The 23,605-nt window shown below is 38.0% G+C and overlaps 1 protein-coding gene across 5 annotated transcripts in view; it reads left to right on the top strand.

The window, feature by feature from the left end:
- Positions 1 to 23,605, top strand: part of CNKSR2 (connector enhancer of kinase suppressor of Ras 2) — a 334,206-nt gene that overhangs the window by 78,048 nt on the left and 232,553 nt on the right. For all 5 annotated transcript variants that reach the window (XM_036747697.1, XM_036747696.1, XM_036747695.1 and 2 more), the window contains exon 3: positions 6,165 to 6,367. In XM_036747697.1, coding sequence (XP_036603592.1) covers positions 6,165 to 6,367 — 203 coding nt within the window. The remainder of the gene's footprint in view (positions 1 to 6,164; positions 6,368 to 23,605) is intronic.

The following is a 23,605-nucleotide window of genomic DNA, read 5'->3' as shown; positions in this document are numbered from 1 at the left end:
GGGCTTTCTGTCCCAGCTTTCTTATTCTGGGGGTTGTGAGTCTAGAATTATAACCTTCAGTTTCCTGAGGTGTGGGGGAGGGGTCTGGCTCCCTGGCATCTCACTCCCTGTGGGTGCTCTCCAGCACTTGCTTTTCAGCAATGGTCTCAGCTGTTTGTTGTTTGAGCTGATGTCTGGCACTTCCCCTGGGGGAGCAAGGTTACGTCTGGGCTCCTGGCGTTGACCCCTGCCGACTCTGCCCCTCTGGGACTAATGAACTTCTGCTATTTAACCACTGAAGCCCCACTACTTTCTGCTCAGTTCCAGCGTTCTCTTTTTTTCCCCCGAGGGATTCTCTGGGTGGGGAGGGGAGGGATTAGAGCTGTTTACCTGGACATTAAGAACTCCCGGAAGTTCAGGAAGCGGCGTTCAATATGTTTGGGCAGCAAACTTCTGGAGACGGTGTGTCATGGGTGGCATTGCACTGCCTCTCGTCGCTTCCACAGACTGCTGTCCTGTGTTGGGAGTCCTGGGGATCTCCGCCAGTTTCGGGCGCCCAGCATTCTCTCAGCCCGTCTCCCACGTGGATCTCCCGGCCAGCTGCTTCCGCCTTGGTCTGGAGCAGCTCCGCACGGAGCACTCTCCAAGCCCACAGGTTTGTGCCTCCGGCCCCTCAGACTCTCCCGGCTCGGAAATTTGCCTCACGCAGACTCTGACTCTCTCAAATCTGCTTAAATTCACTTTTTACAGGAATCTGACAGACCTTGTGAGAGAGCTCCGGTAAGATGCTGCCTTCACGCGGCCATCTTGGCTCCGCCTGGAAACCTTTTTTTAAAATTTTGAACATTTGCTGTTTTATGTTTCCGATAAATTGAATATTGTTCAAATTCAAGGGAAAAATAATCCAAGTGACTTTTAAAATACTTTATATCTGTCTCTGGCTTTTATTATACCAAAAATTGCAAATCTTTTGATTAAAAAAGGACTTTTCCGGTCCATGTGGCACATTTAAAAGAGGAAGATAACCAAGACAATGAAGGATCTGAATACCAGATGATATGGATGAAGGAACACCAAGTGTTTAGCCTGCAAGAGAGTGATGAAGTCATATCTATCTTCATATATCCCAAGGACTGTCATATATAAGATGTTAACAATTTGTTTTATATTGCCCCCAAAGGCAGAACTTGGATTGGTGAATGGTAGTTATTACAAGGCAAATTTTGGCTCATCCCAAAAAAGAACTTAGAAAGAATTAAAGCAACAAAAGAATTGACTTCCTCATGACACTTTAATCATTTAGTTCCTTACTGTTCAGTCATTTCAAACCCCTCATGACTCTATTTAGGTTTTCTTGGCAAAGATACTTGAGGGTTTGCTATTTCGTTCTCTAGCTCATTTCACAGAAGAGGAAACTGAGGCAAACAAGATTAAATGACTTGCCCAGGGTCGCACAGCCAGTAAGTTTCTGAGGTTGGATTTGAACTCAGGTTCTGCTGACTTCAGGCCTAGACTATCCTTCCTCACCTCCTCTCATTAGAATCCCAGGCTCCCTTCAAGTTCAAATGTCGCTACCTCCAAAAGACCTTTCCAGGTTCTCCCAGCTGCTGTTGCCTTCCCCTCTGAAATTCCCTTCCATCTACTCTGTATATATCTTCTTTCTACCTAGTTATTTACATATTTATCTTCCCCATTAACAATTTAAGCTCCTTGAAGACAAATCTTGTTTTTGCTTTTTCTTTGTCTTCCCAGTGCTTAGCAACCCGCCTGGCATACTGTAAATGCTTAATAAATGCTTATTGACTGATTGACTGCTCTTTGGATTGTTTGTAATTCTAATTCTTTTGGTTTCCTGGTGATCTATAGCTAGCAGCCAGCCAGCATCACTGAGATCATACAGAGGTTAGGAAGCAGGGATTTTGTGGCAGTGATCTGTTTGGAATAATTGAAAGGTCAGTGAATTTTGGCAGATTTTATCTAGTTTAGATACACTTTCCTCAATTTATTTCCATGTGCAGTACCTTTCCAAGAAACACATATTAATAGACTAGTTGAAAGAACGCTTATCCAACTACCTGCCATTGTCTGGACAACACAGAGTTTGGGGGCAATGAGTAAGCATTTATCAAGGCCTACTATGGGATAGGCACTGTGCTAAGCTCTGGGGATACAAAGAAAGGCAAAAGACAGTCCCAGCCCTTGAGGAGCTCACAATCTAATGAGGGAAGCAACATTCAAATAACTATATACTAACACGTTATACATAGGCTGTGTTTAAATCTAGTTTTTCTAATGAGGTAGTGAGTTCAGTCTCACTTTGTTGTGGAGTTCACTGAGTAGGTTTTAGAGTTCCAAGATTTAATGAAGTTAGTAAAATGCCATCTGTAAATATGAACTTTTGGAGAAATTTGCCATCCATCGGAATCACTTCTTTTATTTGGATTTTGTGAAAGACATCTTAAGAATATTTTAATAGGTTAATGGTCAGGTTATAATGATAATAAAGAACTCAAAATTTAAAAATCCTTCAGAACAAGGAACTTGTCTGTTTTCCATATCCCTAGGACCCATGTTTCTAGAAATCCTAGAGCTTCACTCTAACACATCCCATAGATCAGTTGTCTTAAAATTTTTTTGATTATACATTCCTATCAGTAAAAAAAAAAAAAACTTTGAGCATATACCCCTAATATATGTGGTTTTTATTATTTATACCAATACATACTAATAATTCTGCATGTTATAAAACATACACAAAAATAGAAAATTTTTAAAAGGCTGTTTGGATGGCAACAAAATATTTAATCCTAGAGTTAATAGATGGCCTTTGGAGTTAACTGAGTCGAGCAGTAGCATGATCAGACCTGCGCTTTACCAAAATCACTTTAATTACTGTTTGGAAGAGATATTGGAGAGGAGTGAGACTTGAGATAGGGAGGCTAACTAGAAGATAATTGTAACAGAGGCACCTTATCCTGCCAGGTGGTCATTGGTAATGAGAGGCTATAGTTTAGGAGAGAGGTGAGGGCAGGATATATAGATTTGTGAGATGTAACTAGCATTTTTATAGTCCTTTGAGATTTGCAAAGTGCTTGGCAAATATTTTCCCATTTTATTCTCACAGCAACCCTGAAAGGTAGGTGCTATTTTTTTTAAGTAGCACACTAACTTTTTTAATACAGTCTGATCAGATCAAATCACATCACTAGGCAAAAGTGGGTTTATTTCAATGCAACATATGAGTGGTACGCAGTGTCGCCCAGCTCCTGGCTTCTCCCATTTTTGGGGCACCCAGATAGAAACCAAACTTCTGCCACCCTGACCAGACTGGCATTTTTTAAATTTTGCATAAAACTATTTCTTCCATAGATTTAAAACCATCAACTAGCCAAAGTATTATTTCTGATACACCTAAAAATTTTTAACCCTAATGTGACTACTGCTTAAAAAGAGTTCTGTATGCCCCTTGGACTGGCCTTCAGTAACAATTCACTACAACAGGTCCTAAAGATAATAATAATAATAATAATAATGATTAGAGAATTAAAACCAGACAGCAAGTTGGATGGTCAAAGAACCCAATGAACCAGCTTGGGATGCTGGGAGTCCTCTGGAGCTGGAACCTGAGTGGTGCTGTTATTATCTGTTTTACAAGACAAGGGAACTGAGGCAAAAAGAAGCTAAGTGAGTAAGTAAGGAAGGATTAAAACTCAGGTCTTCCTAACTAATCTAGTGCTCCACTCTGGGCCTGCCTAGCTACCTTGCTAGATAATTAAGCCCAGGGGACTAAAAAATCATCATCAGGTGAAAGAGCATGTGTATGAAGAAGAGGAGAGGGCCTAGAAAATATCCTTGTGGAATTCCCACAGTTAGGAAGAGGAATATGATTGATGATCCAACAAAGAAGATTGAGAAGAGAGCAGTCAGAAGGGTAATAGGGGTGACTAGTGTTACAAAAATTTTGAAGACACCATAAAACAGGGAGGAGAGAATATACAGGAAGAAAGAGTAGTCAACAGTGTTAAACACTGTAGAAAGGTCAAGAAGGTTGAACACTGAGTATTTCTTGGTTAAAATATCACTGGTAAGTTTACAGAGAACAGTATCAGTTGGGTGAATAGTGAAGGACAGTAAAGAAGTTTAGAACCTGGGGGAATGGAAAGATGGTGATATCCTTGAGGAAAATTGGGAACTTTTGGTTTTGAGAGAAAGATAATGTAATCGCTACACATCTGTGTTTGCCCATGCTGCGCTATTCATTCTTTTCTACTGAAAAAAACTAAAAATGTATTTGTGTGTGTGTGTGTGTGTGTGTGTGTGTTTGGAGGTGGCTTTACATAACAATCACAATCTTTAAGCACAGATCCTTCCTATGAAGGGGTGTCTGCTACAGCCAGGAATTTATGAATCCAGAGCAGGAATATGATAGTGAGGAAGGAAGGCAGTTTTGCCTGAAGATATCTGGCTTTCTTTAGGTTATAATTACTATGCAGGACCCACACCTGGGGCAGCCACAAGGGAAAACAGGGGTGGTAGTTGGTAGAATGAGGGCGTATTTGAAGTGATGATATGGTTGCTGGAGACATGAATAGCTATGGTCAAAGGGAAGAAAATGTGATTCATTTTTTATCCCTTCATTGGTTGATCACACATCCCTTGGAGTCTGGCCACATACTCTCTTTTGGAAACTATTGGTAAAAAGGGTTAGGGTCACAGAGTCACATGGATCAAGATTAAAGCTGCCTTTGTAAGCCAGTTGCATTGCTCATTTGGCCTCACATAGTTAGAAGCATCAGCATCTTCATGCTAATACAACCTGACCCCACCCTCCCCTCATGGCCATGTAGGACCTTCTGCTACCTACAGAGCCCCCTTCTGACATGTGCTTAGAGCTATCTCCCTTACAACAACTAATCCTTCCATGCTATTCATCCCTGAATTCCAAGGCAATTGTAACATAAAATTAGTAATGGTTTCATTTTTTCTACCACACCCTTATGGACTGGTCCATGAAGGTCCACTGTTGGTAGAATGGGCTATTTGTTATGGAAGATGAATGAGTGTGGGCAAACACAGCATACCCAATTCCTGGAAAGACAATCTTGGCAATGTCCAGGAGGTATTCTGGATTCCATCCCAAATACATTTGACCTGAGTGGATAGCCACCTTCTAAGTCTTTTTCAAGCCTCATCCCTCCCCACCACCACTGTAATATAAACCTACTATAACATTAGTGATCTTCCAATCTCTTGTCCTATGGTCCTTTCCACTACACTGAGCTCTTATTCCCTCCCCCCCCCCCCGACCAAAATCTCCCAGACTTCCTAACAGTAAAGCTTATGGAGGAAAGTTGTCTAAATGTTTTCCTTTGCTATCTCAAAGCGGAGAGTATATCTATTTTGTATGCCTGATGTGATTTAAATAAGACCTGGCTGGAAAGAAAGGGATTAAAGTTCGTGAGTTCTCTGGATGTCTTTCAACCCTCTGTTTTTATGATTGATTCTTCACACTAGAATGACACATGTAGATAGATGGTAGATAGGTAGGTAGACAGATTGATCAATTGACAGATTAGATAGTAGACAGGTAGATAGACAGACTGACAGTAGACAGATAGGTGGGCAGATAGGTAGATAGATAGATAGATAGTTTGCTGCAGCCTATTAAATGCCAATGTTTACTGCAAGGGTACAGCCACAACGTTTTATTGCATTTAGATAAACGGAAGACAGTGTTGCTGTTGAGGTCATGTCTTCAATAGTAAGTGACCATTGCCGTTGCTGTTCCCAACTCCATTCCTCCCAAGGAGTCACTGCCATGTCTGTTAGTCTGAGCCTATTCTAGCATTAAAGTCACCCAGAATTATAAGCGTTTCCTCTTTTGGCACATTGATGATGAGGGTCTCCCATCAGGGTTTGTCACGGTGGGAACATAGACACTGATCTTGGCGGTGTGATGTTTTCCTGCAAGTGGCAATCGCATTGTCATGAGCCTGTTATTCACTTGTTTTGTTGTCATATAAGATAGACAGATAGATAAACATTACAGAGACAGGTAGCTGTAAACTTTTGTTGAGAAAAACCATGTTACAGCTATGTCAGAGAAATCTTGCTGCTTTGTAGGATGCTAAGATGATATGACATGCTAAGATAACGATTTTAAATGTCGCTTTTTTTAAATGCAGAACTATGGCCTGGAAACGGAAAACCTCAAAACGCTTTCTCACAAGTTAAATGCATCTGCCAAAAACCTGCAGAATTTTATAATTGGAAGGAGGAGGAGTGGCCACTATGATGGGAGGACTAGCCGGAAATTGCCAAATGACTTCCTGACCTCTGTTGTGGATCTGATTGGAGCAGCTAAAAGTCTGTTGGCATGGCTGGACAGGTAAAATCTCGTGTGCATTTTATAGTACAGCACATATGCAGATATATGACAAGTCTTTTATGTTTAGTAGATTAATTTATTAACTTGAGAGAGAAAATATAGTTGAAGTTAAGCAACATCTACTTATTCTGCCGTGCTAACATCTTTGCCCTTAAATGATTTTTGTTGAAATGTAACATTTCATCAAAAAGAAAGTATTGCTAAAATAGTCTCATTAATGTAAATGATTATGCAGTGGTATAATAATGAATATCTGATTCACTCTCATATAAATCTAGTTACCATTTTCTGACATAACAAAGGATATACTTTTTGCAATTTCTCATTCAAAGCACATATTCTTTCCTTGAATTTTGTAGTGGCCTAGAAAATCCTGGGCGTACAGCTACTACAAATACAAATTGTCATGAAATAGGTATGCGTGTCAATTATTTGATGAAAAATATTTCTGAATTGACTACGACGTCCTAAGTATTGGGGTAGGTGCTAGGATCCAAATAAAAAAGTTAAACGGTCCTTTCCCTGAAGGAGCTTACATACATTCTCCTAGAAGGATATGGCATTTTTAAAGATAAGGAAATAAAGGACATATCAAATAAATACTGTGATTTGGGGAGGGGCACTTGCAACTGAGAGAATCAGGAAACGTCTCTTGAGTGAAAGTTTGAAGAGAGCTAAGAGTTCAAGGAAGTGAATGTAATGTAATAGAGTGAACCAAGGCAGAGGGATAGCATAAGCAAAGCTGTGGAGATGGGAAATGGAGTACCATGTATGGGGAACAGCCAGTGGATCAGAACAGCAGTAACCAAGTGGGAGTAGGAATAATGTGCAGTCATCAAATCAACAAGCATTTATTAAGTGCCCTCCATGTGGCAGGCACTGTGCTAAGTGCTGTGAATATAACAAAAGAAAAAAAAACACTTTGGAAATATTGGATGGAGCTAGATTGTGGCAGTTTTTAAATGCTAAATGGCATAGTTTGTATTTTAGACTAAAGGCAGCGGAGAATGATAAGGCTTCTCCAGGTGAGGAGTGGACCCATTCTTTAGGAATAGTAATTTGGCAGTTTTGTGGAGGATAGGTTGGAAAGAGGAGAGATGAAAGGAAATAAATTAAATCAACTGACAAGCATTTATTAAGTGCCTACTAGATTCCAGGCACTGGGGATACAAAGACAAAATGAAATAGTTCCTATTTACAAGGATCTTATATTCAATTGGAAGAGATTTTAGATATATAGACATCTATTTATACATATACATAAATATGTGCATATTCATACATATGTTTATATTTATACAAGTGTATATATAAGCATATATATGTTCGGGTACATGTGTATATGTATTTAGAATAAATCCAGAAGAAGTACAAGATAGTTTGGGAAGGGAGAGAGAACATTGGCAGTTGGGGGAATCAGAAAAGGCTTCGTGTAAAACATAGTGTTTGAGCTAAGTCTTGAAGGATTCTTGTGGGATTCTACATAGTGCAGGTAAGGATGTTGCATCATGTGCGAATAATAGTAAGGAGGAACACTATGGAGGTCAAGACACTTTCTCTAGTTCTCACAAACTCTGAAAACACCTCCAAATAAGAATTATGCATGAGGTATGGTAATTACAGCTGTCTCCACAGGTCAAGGAACCAAGAAGTTTAACAAGCCAACAACCTGAAGAATTAACAGCAGAGAAGGCTGATCCCTATTCTCTAACATGCTCATTCAGCCTCTATACTTTAACAGGGTACCAAAATCTAACCCATGGGCTTGTGCTTTGATATCCACTCTGCAATTCCCTTGTTGCTGCTACAAACATTTGGTAACACACTCTGACCCTGCTCTCAAATTTGGTGGCAAAAAGCCAGAGACTTCAACTCTGCTCACCCCCTTCTGGAGGAAGGGAAAGGTATAAGAGAGTGTTAGCATACTCCACCTGGAGCAGCCATGTTCTGCAGCAATGATCAACCTGAGTACTAAAGAATGGAGGGAAGGTGGAAGAGGGCGCCAGTGAGCGTACAGGCCTCCACCGAGCCTGAAAGAAAAGGGACTGACAAACAGCTAGGGCCACTGCTGCTTCCCCAGAAGTCATTTTGGGCTAGGATTGAAATTTGCAAAAATGAATTCCCCATTGCGAGAGGAGGCTGAGACATCTTTGATTTCCAGCTCTTGGGGGTTAAGCCATCAAAGCCGGAGGTGTAAGAAAGTGAGTGATAGAGGAAGATAAGGTTAAAAGACTGAAATTATTGAAGACCTCAAAAGGAAATTTTAGTGAAAATTTTGAGCACAAGCATATAAATCAACAGGGAAAGTATTAAAAACAGAAGGGGAAATGACCACCAAGATATATAAATTACACTAAACATTTCTGAATAGATTTTTGGGGAAAAAAGGAGATTTAACCAGTACCTGAAGTAGCAGAAGACTCTAAGGATTTGTAAGAGGTCATGGAATCACAGCAAGGTATTTCCAGAAACTTCAAGAGAGAAATGAGAACAACGAAAGCAGAATTATGAATTATGAAATAGAAATAATGGGCAGAAAAGAAAAATCTGAATCCACAGTGCAAAAAGAGAAAACAATTTTCTGAGAATATAATCATACTGATTTGAAATATAATCTGAAAGATAAGAGAGAATCAATGATGTTAAAAGAACACACGATCTCTACATAAGGAAAACATATAGATCTCAAATAGGATGCATAGACGCAACTTAAAGATTACAGATCTCCCAAAAGAACATGACAAATCACAAAACTTGAACGCTAAAATCTAAGAAACAATATTTGAAAGCTGCCCTAAAATTCTGAAAACAAAGTACCAATTGAAATAATCCACTAGAAAGGAAAAAAAATATTTATTCTGCAAAGGGGTTAAATTGAACAATCCCAATGACAAACAAGACAGTGTGTATGTATGTTTGTCATTTGGAATTGTCGGTTTAACCCCTTTGCAGTATAGTGTATGTTGTGTGCATGTGCCTATGCATATATGTATATACATGTTTTATATAGACTTACATGTATAGGTTATATAAATAGACTTACAGAGACTATATATGCATGTGCATATGTATATATGTACATGTATGTGTATTTATATGTCTGCAAGGCACCAGGAGAAAGACCTTACAACATAAAGGAAAGGAAATTCAAAAACACAAGACTATGTACCCAGTGGAAAACACAGGAGGGAATGGAATAAGATAATCTGGAAAAATAAAAGAGCTTATGAAACAACTCAAAATAACATACCCTGTAAACCTAAGTTTAATTAAAATGACAGTCATCAACAGAAGCAAAGAAGTTTGATACATTCTTATTTTTAAAAGACAAGCAGATTATTCATTTTGCAAACACAAAAAAGGAAAAACCAACCACTACAGAAAGCAGAAATAACAAATTAAATTATACCATATTTAGAGACTGTAAAGGGGGAAAAAGAGAAAGAGAATGACACCTATGCAGTTAAAAAATTATAACAAAATAGCAACAGAAGTGCACTTTTAGATATGTCTTTCTAAAAGTACACAAGATTCTACTGAAAGCAGAATTTAAATAGGTGAAGTAATGGTGGAGGAATAGGCCTAAAACTATATAAACTAAGCATACTCCCTTTTACAGGTGAATTAGTGACTTTTTGGTGAGAAAAAAAATGCAGGTATGTGAAGGTGCATAAAAGAAGAGAGGGGAGATAACATATAAAGGGGAATGTGTGGTGTACGGTGATCAAGTCAGTGGTAAACAGTGAAGTGAAAATAATTCCTGCTGTCTCTCAGGAAGAAGAGGGGCTACAAGGGAATGGTTTGAGGAATGGTCAAAGAAAAGGTTTGAAATGGGAAAAGAATGATTCAGCCTTACTGAAGAGCACTCTCTGGAGCCGAGATATATTGTATAATGGGAGAGGGGGAACTTATAATGGGAATAACTTGTAATGGGAATAAACTTATAATGGGAATAATAGCCAGTAACTTTGAGAGAGTGTTGTGCCTCCTTGGACAGAACTCTGCCCCAGGAGAAGGGCGATCAGTGCTCCTGGAGGTAGCCACCGTCCATAGCGGTGGGAAGATATGGACCTATAAAGGAACTTTTATGAAAAATGGTAAAGAAAATGATCATGGGAATGGTAAGGGTTAAAAATTAAATCATGCAGCCAAAGACACAGGGAAATTTTTACTATGTGGCACTGTTACTTTCCTATCTCCTAAAGGAATTGATACTTCTAAGAGTGAGGCACAACGGGAAAGGGTGGAAGAAGAAAGATATACAAGGCAATAACAAAATGGTTTAGAAGGGAACTCAAAATAGGTCATTTAGAAGCTTTAATTCCATGAGGATCACAAAGACTAAAGAAGGAATAAATAAATACAAGGATCATGAATGAAAGACTAAAAGTTTAAAATGAAAGAAAGGGAGGAGAATTAATGAAGAAAATCAGGTAAAGAAATCCTTTATAGAAAAAGGTACAGAAAATGAAAAAAACTAACAAAAGAAAATGAAGGAGAGGAGGATTTTAATTAGCTGCTTAACACAGAGAAAAGACTAGAGGTGCTAGATTACCAGATAAAAAGGAGAAAGAAAAAAATTACCAAGTTAGGTAATTCCCAAAGCCAGGGAAAAGGATGACAAATGGAAGGAGGTGCTTCATGGTGATGATGATGACGAAGAGAGGGAGAGAGAGAGAGAGATCGAGAGAGAACCTGTGGAAATAGGGCTGCCTTAAAGTAGATTAACCAAAAGAATAAAGAAACAAAGTACTCTTCTTGTTGAACAAAGGAACAAAAATGTGCTAATTCTAGAAATATATATACATACACATGTTTGTGTATATATATACATACGAATTAGAGACAAATATAGTACTATGTAAACCTAACTTGCATAACTTTACATGTGTATGGATTAAATAATTCAATAAAAAAAAGAAGATGACATTGGATAAGGAAGGAAAACAAACTCCTTAATCTGTTGCTTGAAGAAACACACCAAAAATCAAAGATATACACAGAATAAAAATGTGGGGCTGGAAGAAAAAATGCTGTGTATCACGGTGAAAACAAATCAAGAGTTGTGATTGTTGGAAAAACAAAAAGAAAAATTCACAATATAATGGAGAAAAACTAGGAAGCTACATTATGCTCAAATGAACCACAGATAACCAGACAGTATCAATATTAAACTTAATGCTCCAAATGCCTTAACATATAAATTCATGAAGAAAAAAATTAACTAAATTGGAGGAATGAATAGACGGTAACTCAAGAAAAGCAGGAGACTTTAATGTTCCTCTCTCAATTTTGGACAAATGTAACAGATAAACAAAAGAGAAATTATAGAATTGAACAATCTACTGGAGAAACTAGAACCAAAAGATTTATGTCATCTTCTAAATGGGATTGCTAAAGAGTATACAGATTCTTAAATACCAGACCAAGGAAAGTAAGAGAGTGAAAGGGCAGAGTTATAGAAAAGATTCCCTTTTTTAGACATAAAGAGTTAGAGATACCTCTGGGACAGATGAGTGATATCATTAGGTGGTACAGTGGATAGACCACTGGCTGAGTTGCCATGAAGACCTAAGTTCAAATCTTGTCTCAGAAATTTGCTATGTGACTTTGGGCCAGTCTTTTACCATCTGGCAGACTCAGTTTCCTTATCTGTAAAAACAAGATAATAATAGTATTTATCTTCCAGGTTACTGAGTGGATAAAATGAGATGTTATTTGTAAGACATTTTGCAAAACATAAAGCACTCTATAAATGCTGATGTTATTAGTATATTTAGAAAAATAATGAACCTTATAGGTTGCTAAATCTAATTCCCTCATTTTAGGCATGAAGAAATGGAATTCAAAATGTTACATGACTTGCTCAAGGTCACAGAGTAATCCAGTTCTCTGAGCAGGAAATGGGAGGTGTGAGTAGAGCTTGGAAGAAATATGTGGTCTAGATATAAAGATTTGGGAGTCATTTGCATAGAAATGACAGCTGAATCCACAAGAGATGAGATCACCAAGAAAGAATAGAGATAGGAGGACAGGGTACAGGCTGAACCCTATGGTACATGCATGCAAATAGGTCATAATATGGATGATGAACCTACAAAGAAGACCAAAAAGGTGAGTACTAAAAGAGTCAGAATATGAGCATTGTGAAAAGCCAGTGAGGAAAGAGTGCGATGTAATGAAGAATGATGAGGTCTCAGAAAAAGGACTTTTGGTTTGGTATTGAAGTAATCAATGGTGACTTTGGAAAGAGTAGTTTCAGTCCAGAGGCTGGAATGGAAGCTAGATTGCAAGGAGATGAGCAACAAGTAGGAAGTGAGAAAACAGTGATAAGTACAGACAGTTTTTTCTAAAAGTTTGGCTGAAAAGGAGAGGATAGATATAGGATGGTAGCTTGTGAGGACAGGAGAGTCAAGTAAAGCATTTTTTATGTGTGGAGGAAATCTGGACCTTTGTAAAGAGCAAAGAAACAGACATTGGAAAGGAGAAGTTGAAAATTAGGGAAAGAGGGGCAGCTAGGTGGCACAGTGAGTAGAGCATTGGCTCTGGAGTCAGGAGGACCTGAATTCAAATCCAGCCTCAGACACTTCCTAGCTGTGTGACTTTGGGCAAGTCACTTAACCCCAATTGCCCTGCTTTCCCCTCCCCCCCAAAATATGAAAAAAACCTGAAAATTAGGGAAAGAGAAGGGATGATATGGGAATTGTATCAAAGGCACAAGCAGTAGGATTTGCACTGGAAAGGTCCATATCACTCTCAGAGATTGGAGAAAATGTGGATGGGATTTCTTTATCTAGAAGTTTTCTACCAATGAAGGACAGATCCTATTGGTCATCCCATCTTCCCACTTTTTGTTTTTCCCATTTTCTCCCAAGCACTGTCAGCCTGTCTCTCTATATATAAAATAAAACTACTGACAGAATTGAAAACTGATCTTTAAAAGCTTATAGAATAAAATGGATAAGACTGCAGAGAAATGCTATAAAAATATAAGACCAAAATTGTCCATTTAAATGAGATAATTATATCACTTATCCTAGAAACCTAGTTCATTACCTTTCTGAAACCAGATAACCGTTCTAAGGCTAACAAAAGTATTTTTCCTCCTCTTTTAAACACTGAGTTGAATGAAATAGTTCCTTAGAAGCCTTTCCCAGAGGAAAAAGCCTGGAAGTTGAATCACAGTCAGTGACTTTGGAATTTATTTTCAGCATGTGTTCATTTCTATTTTTAACCCATACCCTACTGTTCTTCACACCTCATCTTTCTTTAAAAATTTTTATGAATCTGTCCCGCCGATCTATATGTGGACATTTTAGACCTTTTTATATAATGGCCCCATACCAGCACCAGTAAAAATGTCTAAAATTATATTGAGCTACCAATGTGGTCTTTCATGGTTTTCTTTGAATTGTCAGACATTGAATTCTCCTCCTTTGAAATTGCTCACCAGGGGAGCTGTTGCAGTTCTTTCCTTCTGCATGGCAAGAATTTGAAGGACAAAAATAATTTCCAAAACTATGATTTATCTGCCAAAGACCACAAATACTCCAAGTTGGCAAGGCTAAGGTTACCGTTTGTTGTTGTCCTTAATACAACTGCTTAGTACCTCTGTCCTGGTATCTGTTCTTCCTTTCAAAAAGAACAGCACCATGAATGTTAATTCCGCTGCTTCTTTATGATCCAGTAAGGCCTAAATTATGTCAGCCCAGGTGGTAGCTAAGAAATTAGAAAATTCTTGAGCTAACTTTTTCCATTTATCACCCTTGATCAAGTGCCCACTATGAATAAAGCACTGTCCTAAGTGTTGAAGGAGATACAAAGGTAAACAAGACATTATCTCTGCTTGATTACTTCTGCCAAGGGGATGATGGGAGTAGAAATACAGTCCTCCAGGACTGGAACCCTGTACAGCCCCACAACTAATTCAAGGAAACAGCAGCTACTAAGGTAGAAATCCATGGTGCAGGGAGCCGAGGACAGATGGTTAGTTAAATGAGTCGTGAATGACTAGTCATTAGTGTCAGAAGCTGCAGAAAAGTTGAGACCTGGGACTGAGAAAAGTCCATTAAATTTAGCCTTCAGGACATAACTGGTAATCCTCAAGAAAGAAGATTCAGTGTGTTTATTGTTTACATATATATATGTATATATGTATATGTATATATCTATGTATATATATGTATATCTATGTATATTTATCATTTGTAGTCATATGAAAAATTCTCTAAATCATTACTGATTAGAGAAATGCAAATTAAAACAACCTTGAGATATCATTTTACACATATCAGATTGGCTAAAATGATAGAAGGGGAAAATGACAAAGGTTGGAGAGGATGTGAAAAAATTGAGACACACACTAATTCATTGTTGGTAGAACTGTGAACTGTTTTGGAGGACAATCTGGAATTATACCCAATGAGTTATTAAACTGCCTATACCCTTTGACCCAGCAATACCACTACTTGGTCTATTTCCAAAGATGATTAGCAAAAAAATGAAACGAATCTATATATTCTAAAATATTTATAGCAGCTCTCTTTGTGGTGGCAAAGAACTGGAAATTGTGGGGATGCCCATCAATTGGGAAATGACTGAACAAGTTGCGGTATGATTGTGGCAGAACACTACTGTGCTATAAGAAATGATGAGCTCAATGGTCTTAGAAAAGTATGAATAGACTTGCAGAAAATAATGAAGAGTGAAATGAGCAGAACCAAGAGAACATTGTATATATCAAGAACAATGTTATTTTAAGAACAACTTTGAATGAATAAATCATTTTGACTATTATAAAAACCCAAATTAGTTGCAAAGTACATGTGAAGGAAGACACTATCTGCATCCAGAGAAAGAACTGATAAATAAAAGTATGTATGGAATGATTTTACATATATATATATATATATATATATATATATATATATATATATATATACACACACATATTTGTTTCTAATGGTAACCATCTCTAGGGTGGGGAGTGTGGAGAAAAAAAAGAAAAAAATAAATTTACACAATAGCTTTACATATTGAAAAAGCTATACCAAGTTGTCCATAGTAGATTTACAGTTTCATCTGCAATCATCTTTTTATTATACTATGTTATGGAAATGCTTGTCTTATTCTATAAATTAAAAATAAATAAAACATTTTAAAAAGCTATTTCAGTGTAAAGCAATAGCAAGAGATGCCCAAATGCCAATGGTTGAGGACTAAGTTGCTGATTAGGAAGTGGAGACAAGCCTTTTAATCTTCTGCTAGAAGGATGTCTGGCTCTGATGAAGATCTATAGCATGATGGCTGTTAAGGAAATACCAAGGTGGAAAGAAATAGGGTTTTGGGGGGTGGAGGAAGGATAGGGAACCTTTGCATTCTCATAGTCAGAAAAGAAGGAGCCAATGGAGAGGCAAGATATAGTTGCACATTAAGGATGTGAAAGAGAGAAGGGAAGATTGATGGAGCGATGGCCCAGCAGAGAAAGTAGGAAGGAAAGTGGTAAAGGACATAACTCCTGGGATCAGAGAGTGAAAAGGGATCTCTGAAGTCATCTACAGAGGTGCCATGGTATAAAACAGGGGTTCTTAACCTGAAATCCATAGATTTCAAGGCCTCTGTGAACTGGAAACTTATATTTTGATAAACATATTCAATATAATTGGATTATTTTATGATCCTATGTATTTTATTTTATGCATTTAAATACATTATTCTGATAATAATGCCAAAGGGATCCATGACACATAGAAAAAGGGTAAGATCACCTGCTATAGAGGAAAGATCACTTTATGTGGAGATATGGTTCAAATCCTAACTCTGCTACTCACTACTTGTATGATATTAAGCGAGTCTGTTGGCTTCTCTGAATCTTAGTTTCCTGAATCTGTAAAATGTAGGAACTCATTTTAGAATCAAGAAGCATTAGGAAGTTTCTGAGCTGTCTTCTGGTTCTAAACCACAGTCCAATCTCTACTGAAATCATGAATGCTATGTATTAATCCCACATCCCAATCAGTGGTCTTTCTCTGCGACTTAATGACAGAAAAATTGTCACCCTGGCAGCACACTCCAGTTTTGTTGCTGTTGCTGTTGTCAGTCGTTTCAGTCATGGCCTACTCTTTGTGACCTCGTTTGGGGTGTTCCTAGAAAGGATACTGGAATGCTTTGCCATTTCCTTCTCCAGCTCATTTTCCAATGGGGAAACTGAGGCAAACAGGTTAAGTGACTTGCCCAGCGTCACCCAGCTAGTAAGTGTCTGAGACCAGATACAGTCTCAGGAGATGAGTCTTCTTGACTCCAGGACCAGCACTCTATGTACTGCACTACCCTGTTCTCATTTTAGTGAATTTGATTTGAATTTGAAAGATTCAATCAAAATTTACCTCTTTGGAGTTTCCACTGACTTATCCAACATTTATCTTTGAGGCCCAGCAAAGCAAGTTGAGCACCATTTGGGCTGCAATGGAGAAAGTAAATGCTGGTAGCATTGGTGTGTTTTTTAAGCCAGCAGATAGGTGTTAGAGGGTTGTGTGGCGAGACTGTGGGAGCAGAGACAAAGTGAAGTTTGTGGAAGCAGTACCATTGCATTGAGGGACTCTGGAACTCTGGGATTCTGTGTGTTTGCCTTTGTGTGTGTGTGTATGTGGTAGAAGTGGCAGATGAGGGAGTGGGGAAGCCTATGTATACTCATTAGCAGTTTTGCCCACTAAGATTTTTTGTATCAGTAAGCAGTTGAGCAGTAGTGATGTTTCAAAGCCCAGAAACACATGTCAAAACACAAGGGGCTACCCGAGAAAAGGCCAGACTGAGTTTGTAGTTTGTATTGGACTGCATCCTTTCAATTTACTGTTCTAAGACATATAGTTAGCTGCTGCCCTGGGGCTAAAATTTCTGTCCTCACAGTTGAAATGTATAAAGTGATCTAATGACTGGGGCATCTTTGTGCAGTTTTTAATGACCCAACAAAATTGTAGCTATGTCTATTGTCTTTTCCCCTGAGTCCTAAATACTTATGACCACTAATTGAAGACAAAGTCATGGCATTCACTTTTAGCTTTGCACCATTCTGATTTCTGGAAAGAGCCCAAGTTTCTACGGCCAGCTTTTAGATTCAATATGGAAATTATATCTTGACCTGCAAAATCCTTAATTACATTGGAAATATGCAACCTCAAATTGGAAAGTGTTTTCCATTAGGAAATAATAGATTTTTTACCTTTTAATTGAAAGTTTGACTCTTAGAGTGAAATTTATGCTTCTTTTATGAATGTAAGTACATAGAAGAGTGGAAACTAACTACAGGATTAGATATGCTAGAAGTATTGTATATCAAATGGATTTTCTTTTTTGTATAATTTGAAGATCAAATGACACTATTAGAAATTTTTTTTAACTTTTTAAATTTATTTATTTAATTTATTTAGTATTTTTAGTTTTCAGCATCGATTTTCACAAGAGTTTGAATTATAAATTTTCTCCCCATTTCTACCTTCCTCCCCACTCCAAGATGGCATATATTCTGGTTACCCCATTCCACAGTCAGCCCTCCCTTCTGTCACTGAACTCCCCCCCATCCCCTTTTCCCTTACTGTCTCGTAGGGCAAGATAAATTTCTATGCCCCATTGTCTGTATATCTTGTTTCTTAGTTGCATACAAAATCTTTTCTTTTTGAACATCTGTTTTAAAACTTTGAGTTCCCAATTCTCTCCCCTCTTCCCTTCCCACCCACCCTCCCTAAGAAGGCAAGCAATTCAACATAGGCCACATGAGTATTATTATGTAAAATCCTTCCACAATACTCACTATATTTTGCTCCTTTCTATCCTATCCCCCTTTATTCAATTTTCTCCCTTGTCCCTGTCCCTTTTCAAAAGTGTTAGTTTTTGATTACCTCCTCCCCCTATCTGCCCTCCCTTCTATCGTCCCCCCTTTATTATCTCCCTCCTTTTCTGTGGAGTAAGATACCCAATTGAGTGTGTATGTTATTCCCTCCTCAGGTCAAATCCAATGAGAGCGAGATTCACTCATTCCCCCTCACTTGCCCGCTCTTCCCTTCCTACAGAAGTACTTTTACTTGCCACTTTTATGCAAAATAATTTATCCCATTATATCTCTCTCTCCCTTACTCAATATATTCCTCTCTCATCCCTTAATTTGATTTTATTTTTTAGATATCATCCCTTCATATTCAACTCACCCTGTGCCCTCTGTCTATATATATGAATATATATATATATATATATATATATATATATATACATACATATATATATATATATATTATGTATATTCCCTTCAGGTATCCTAGTACTGAGGTCTCATGAATTATACACACCATCTTTTCATGTAGGAATGTAAACAAAACAGTTCAACTTAGTCAGTCCCTTATGATTTCTCTTTCTTGTTTACCTTTTCATGCTTCTCTTGATTCTTGTGTTTGAAACCCAAATTTTCTATTCAGCTCTGGTTTTTTTCACTGAGAAAGCTTGAAAGTCCTCTATTTTATTAAAAATCCATATTTCGCCTTGGAGCATGATACTCAGTTTTGCTGGGTAGATGATTCTTGGTTTTAATCCTAGCTCCATTGACCTCCAGAATATCATATTCCAAGCCCTTCGATCCCTTAATGTGGAAGCTGTTAGATCTTGTGTTAGCCTGATTATGTTTCCACAATACTCAAATTGTTTATTTCTGCCTGCTTTTGGTATTTTCTCCTTGACCTGGGAGCTCTGGAATTTGGCAACAATATTCCTAGGAGTTTTCATTTGGGGATCTCTTGCAGGAGGTGATCAGTTGATTCTTTCAATTTCTATTTTACCCTCTGGCTCTAGAATATCAGGGCAGTTCTCCCTGATAATTTCTTGAAAGATGATATCTAGACTCTTTTTTGGTCATGGCTTTCAGATAGTCCAATAATTTTAAAATTATCTCCCCTGGATCTATTTTCCATGTCAGTGATTTTTCCAATGAGATATTTCACATTGTCTTCCATTTTTTCATTCCTTTGGTTCTGTTTTATAATATGTTGATTTCTCGTAAAGTCACAAGCTTTCACTTGCTCCAATCTAATTTTTAAGGTAGTATTTTCTTCAGTGGTCTTTTGGACTTCCTTTTCCATTTGGCTAATTCTGCCTTTCAAGGCATTCTTCTCCTCATTGGCTTTTTGGAGCTCTTTTGCCATTTGAGTTAGTCTATTTTTAAGGTGTTATTTTCCTCAGTATTTTTTGGGTCTCCTTTAGCCAGTCATTGACTTGTTTTTCATGGTTTTCTCACATCACTCTCATTTCTCTTCCCAATTTTTCCTCTACTTCTCTAACTTGCTTTTCAAATCCTTTTTGAGCTCTTCCATGGCCAGAGATCAGGTTGTGTTTTTTCTTGGAGGCTTTTGTTGTAGGCTCTTTGACTTTGTTGACTTCTTCTTGCTGTATGTTTTGGTCTTCTTTGTCACCAAAGAAAGATTCCAAAGACTGAGTCTGAATCTGAGTCCTTTTTCACTGCCTGGCCATGTTCCCAGCCAACTTACCTGAGCCTTGAGTTTTTCGTCGGGGTATGACTGCTTGTAGAGTATAGAGTACTTTATCCTGGGCTTGAGGGGCTGTGGTGTTGTTTTCAGACCTGTTTCTACACAGCAAGCTCTGCCACACCAGTGTTCCTCCTCCCCCAAGAACCACCAACCCGGACCAGACTCAGATCTAAGCTGGCTCTGCACTCCTGCTCAGATCTTCCACTTAACTCCTCCCACCAGGTGGGGCTGGGGCCAGGAGCAACTGCAGCTGTAGCTCTTTAAACAGCCTCAGAGCTGCATCACCTCTGCTGCCCCCAGGGTGGTGGCCAAACAGCAAACTTTTCACTCTGTCCCAGCAGCTTTTCCCACTAACCTTCTCTGTTGTCTTTGGTGTTTTGGGGCTGAGAAGTCTGGTAACTGCCACAGCTCACTGATTCAGGGCACTAGGACCTGTTCCACCTGGCTCCCAGTCTGGTTGGTGCATGGAGCCCACGCTGAGCTCTGCTCCCCTTCACTCCCAGTTCCATGCGATAGACCTTACCCCATGACCATCCAGGCTGTCCTGGGCTGGAACCCTGCTTCCCTCTGCTATTTCATGGGTTCTGCAGTTCTAGAATTTGTTCCAATCCATTTTTTATAGGTGTTTGGAAGGACCCAGGGGTAAACTCATGCAAGTCCCTGCTTTCCAGCAGGCATCTTGGCTCCGCCCCCCTACTATTAGAAATATTCGTGAGGAAATTCATATTGTGCTTAATCTCATCATTTTAATGTTTTTCAATTTTATAGACTGTGACTTTTTTAAAACTAAAATTCAAATACTTTTGATCAGAATAGTTCAGGTTCTTAAAATACCACCTTTTATGCCTCAGTACAGCAAAACCAGTCCCATGATTATTTTGTCTGTTTTTGTTTTTTAAAAAGCCTCTATTATGTAATAGTATTTCTTAATCTATTTCATGTGACTGAGTCCATAGATTACCAGATATTTCATATATGTGTATGTGTGTATTATATACATGCACAGGGCAGCTAGGTGGCACAGTGGATAGAATGCTGGACCTGGAGTCAGAATGATTTCTCTTCCTGAATTCAAATGCATCCTCAGACACTTACTAGCTGGGTGACACTGGGCAAGTCACTCAACCCTGTTTGCCTCAGTTTCCTCATCTGTAAAATGAGCTGAAGAAGGAAATGGCAAAACATTCCAATATCTTTGCCATGAAAACCCCAAAATGGCTCATGAAGAGTTAGGCATGACTGAAAAATGACTAGCAACTAAACATGTATATGCAATACATATATATATATATATATATATATATATGTGTGTGTGTGTGTATATATATATATATACACAAATTTCTAATTAACTTATAGGTTCTTAATGTCTCATTTTCATTTTTTCAGTTACTGAGACATTTAATGTTAGAAAACATTACTATGAGTAAGTAGGCTATGAAGTGCCAATGAATTTGAGTGGGTAGACAAATAATGCATTTAGGTCCCAGAGGATTGAGGAAAACATGAAATGACCTTAATGAAGTTACAAGCTGAGGAATTTAAATTAGAAACATTCTCTGGTAATTACTTTATAATTTCATGTAAATATTGGAAGGATTATTATGAGATGTAGATATCTCCTTCTCTGAAGGGCTTTAAAACCAAGGTCAAATCTCTCATGTCTATGATTTTTTGAAAATAGTTTTTATTGATGTATTTTGTTCTCATACTATAATCATCTCCAGTTATTTACTCTTTCCCTAAATAAGCCATCCTTTTTCATAGACAAAAAATAGTTAAGCAAAACCAATTGTCAAAGTAACCATGTCTGCTTTGTATATCATTCAGCCCTGGTATACTTCCACTTCCCCACTAAATCACAAATTCTCTAGAATCAAGACTCATTATTACATTTAAGCAGTCTGACTTCCATTTAGTCTTCTTTCTGACTACATTATTACAGTCACTGTGTATATCTGTATAACTGTAATAGTTTGAAAAGTTGGAAATTATGGATGCTTTAAGTCATTATTTTATTCTTTTCAAAATTAAAATTAACTAAAATTAAATTTTGTTTTTTCAATTTTCAAATATTCATTTTTCCCCTCTTGCCTCACCCTGAGAAAGAAAAAGGAAAAACTCTTGCAAGAAATAAGCATAGTGATGCAAAATTAATTCCCTAATTGCCATATCCAAAAAGTATACTTCATTTTGCATATTAGTCCATCAACTATCATCATCAGTCCTCTGGAATCATAGCTGAGCATTCCTCTAATTGGAATTAGTATGTCTTTCAAAATTATTTTTACAGTGTTGATATTATAGAATGTTCTTCCGTCTCTGTTCATTTCACCCCATCACTTTATATGTCTTTCCAGGTTACTGTAAAGCCATCCGTTCCATCACTTTTGATGGTACAGCAGTATTCCATCACATTCATATCCCATCGTGTCTAGTTGATGGGCAGCCCTTTAGTTTCCAGTCCTTTGTCACTCAGAGTTACATTTTTGAGGTACACATTTTTGGACATGGCCAATGAGAGAATTAGTTTTGCATCTCTATGCTTATTTGTTGCATATATGTACACAGATGTGTATATACGCATATGTATAAATAGAAAAAATATCAAAAGAACAAACTCTACTAATTACAGAGTAAGTAGGAAGGAGGATGCTCGTATTTGGGAAGATCAGGAAACACTCCATGGAGAAGATGAAGCTTAAATTTTATGTTGAAGAAAGATAAGGACTCATTGAGCCTGCAGTGAGAAGAGAGTACATTCTGGGAATGGGGATAACCAGTGCAAACTCACAAAGATGGCAGATGAACAACTCTATGTAAAGACAGAGAAAAAGCCAATTTGACTGGATTGTCGAATGTGAGAGGGAGAGTGATGTACAAAGAAGCTGGAAAGATAAGTTGAGGCCAAATGTTGTAAAGGGAGATTAAGGAAGGTTTTAAGACTTAAACAAAAGAGTTTAGATTTTATCCCAGAGGCAATAAGGAGTAACTGGAGCTTACTGACTAGAGGAGGGAAATGGTCAGATATACACCGAGGGAAATTACAATGTCATCTGTGTAGAGAATGGACTGAAGAGAAGACTTGAGACTGGGTCACAAATTAGGAGACTTTTACAAAGTAGGTCAAATCAGATCAAGAAGAATTTGTTAAGCATTTCCTATATGCCAGGTACTGATAAACATTGAACATACAGGAAAAAGCCAAAATAAATGGTCCTTGCTATCAATGACCTCACAGTCTGGTGGCAAAAACAGCATGCAAATAATCATGCAAAACAAATTGGAGATACCAGAGGAAAGGTCTTAAGATTGAGGAGGAACAGGAATGATTTCTTGCAGAAAATAAGACTTTAGCTAATACTCCAAAGAGGCTATAGAATTCTGAAAATGGAGATGAGGAGGGAAAGAGTTCCAGTCATGAGAGAGTGCTGAAAATGCAAGGAAAAATCAGCAGATGGAGTATCTTGTAGAAGGAACAGCAAAGAGGCCCATGTCAGCAGATCCTAGGGTATGTCGAGGGTGGTAAGGTGTAAGAAGATTGGAAAACCAAGACATCAGGTTATGAAGGACTTGAAAAGCCAAATATGTTTGATCCTGGAGGCCATAGGGAGCCACCAGAGTTTGGAATAAAGAAGTGACATGGTCACACCTACACTTTAGGAAATTCAGTTTGACAGCTGAGCAGACTATGGACTGGACTGGGGAAAAA

This window comes from Trichosurus vulpecula, chromosome 2, assembly GCF_011100635.1.
Source record: "Trichosurus vulpecula isolate mTriVul1 chromosome 2, mTriVul1.pri, whole genome shotgun sequence".
Lineage (NCBI taxonomy): Eukaryota > Metazoa > Chordata > Mammalia > Diprotodontia > Phalangeridae > Trichosurus > Trichosurus vulpecula.
This window is presented reverse-complemented; position numbering and strand designations above follow the sequence as displayed.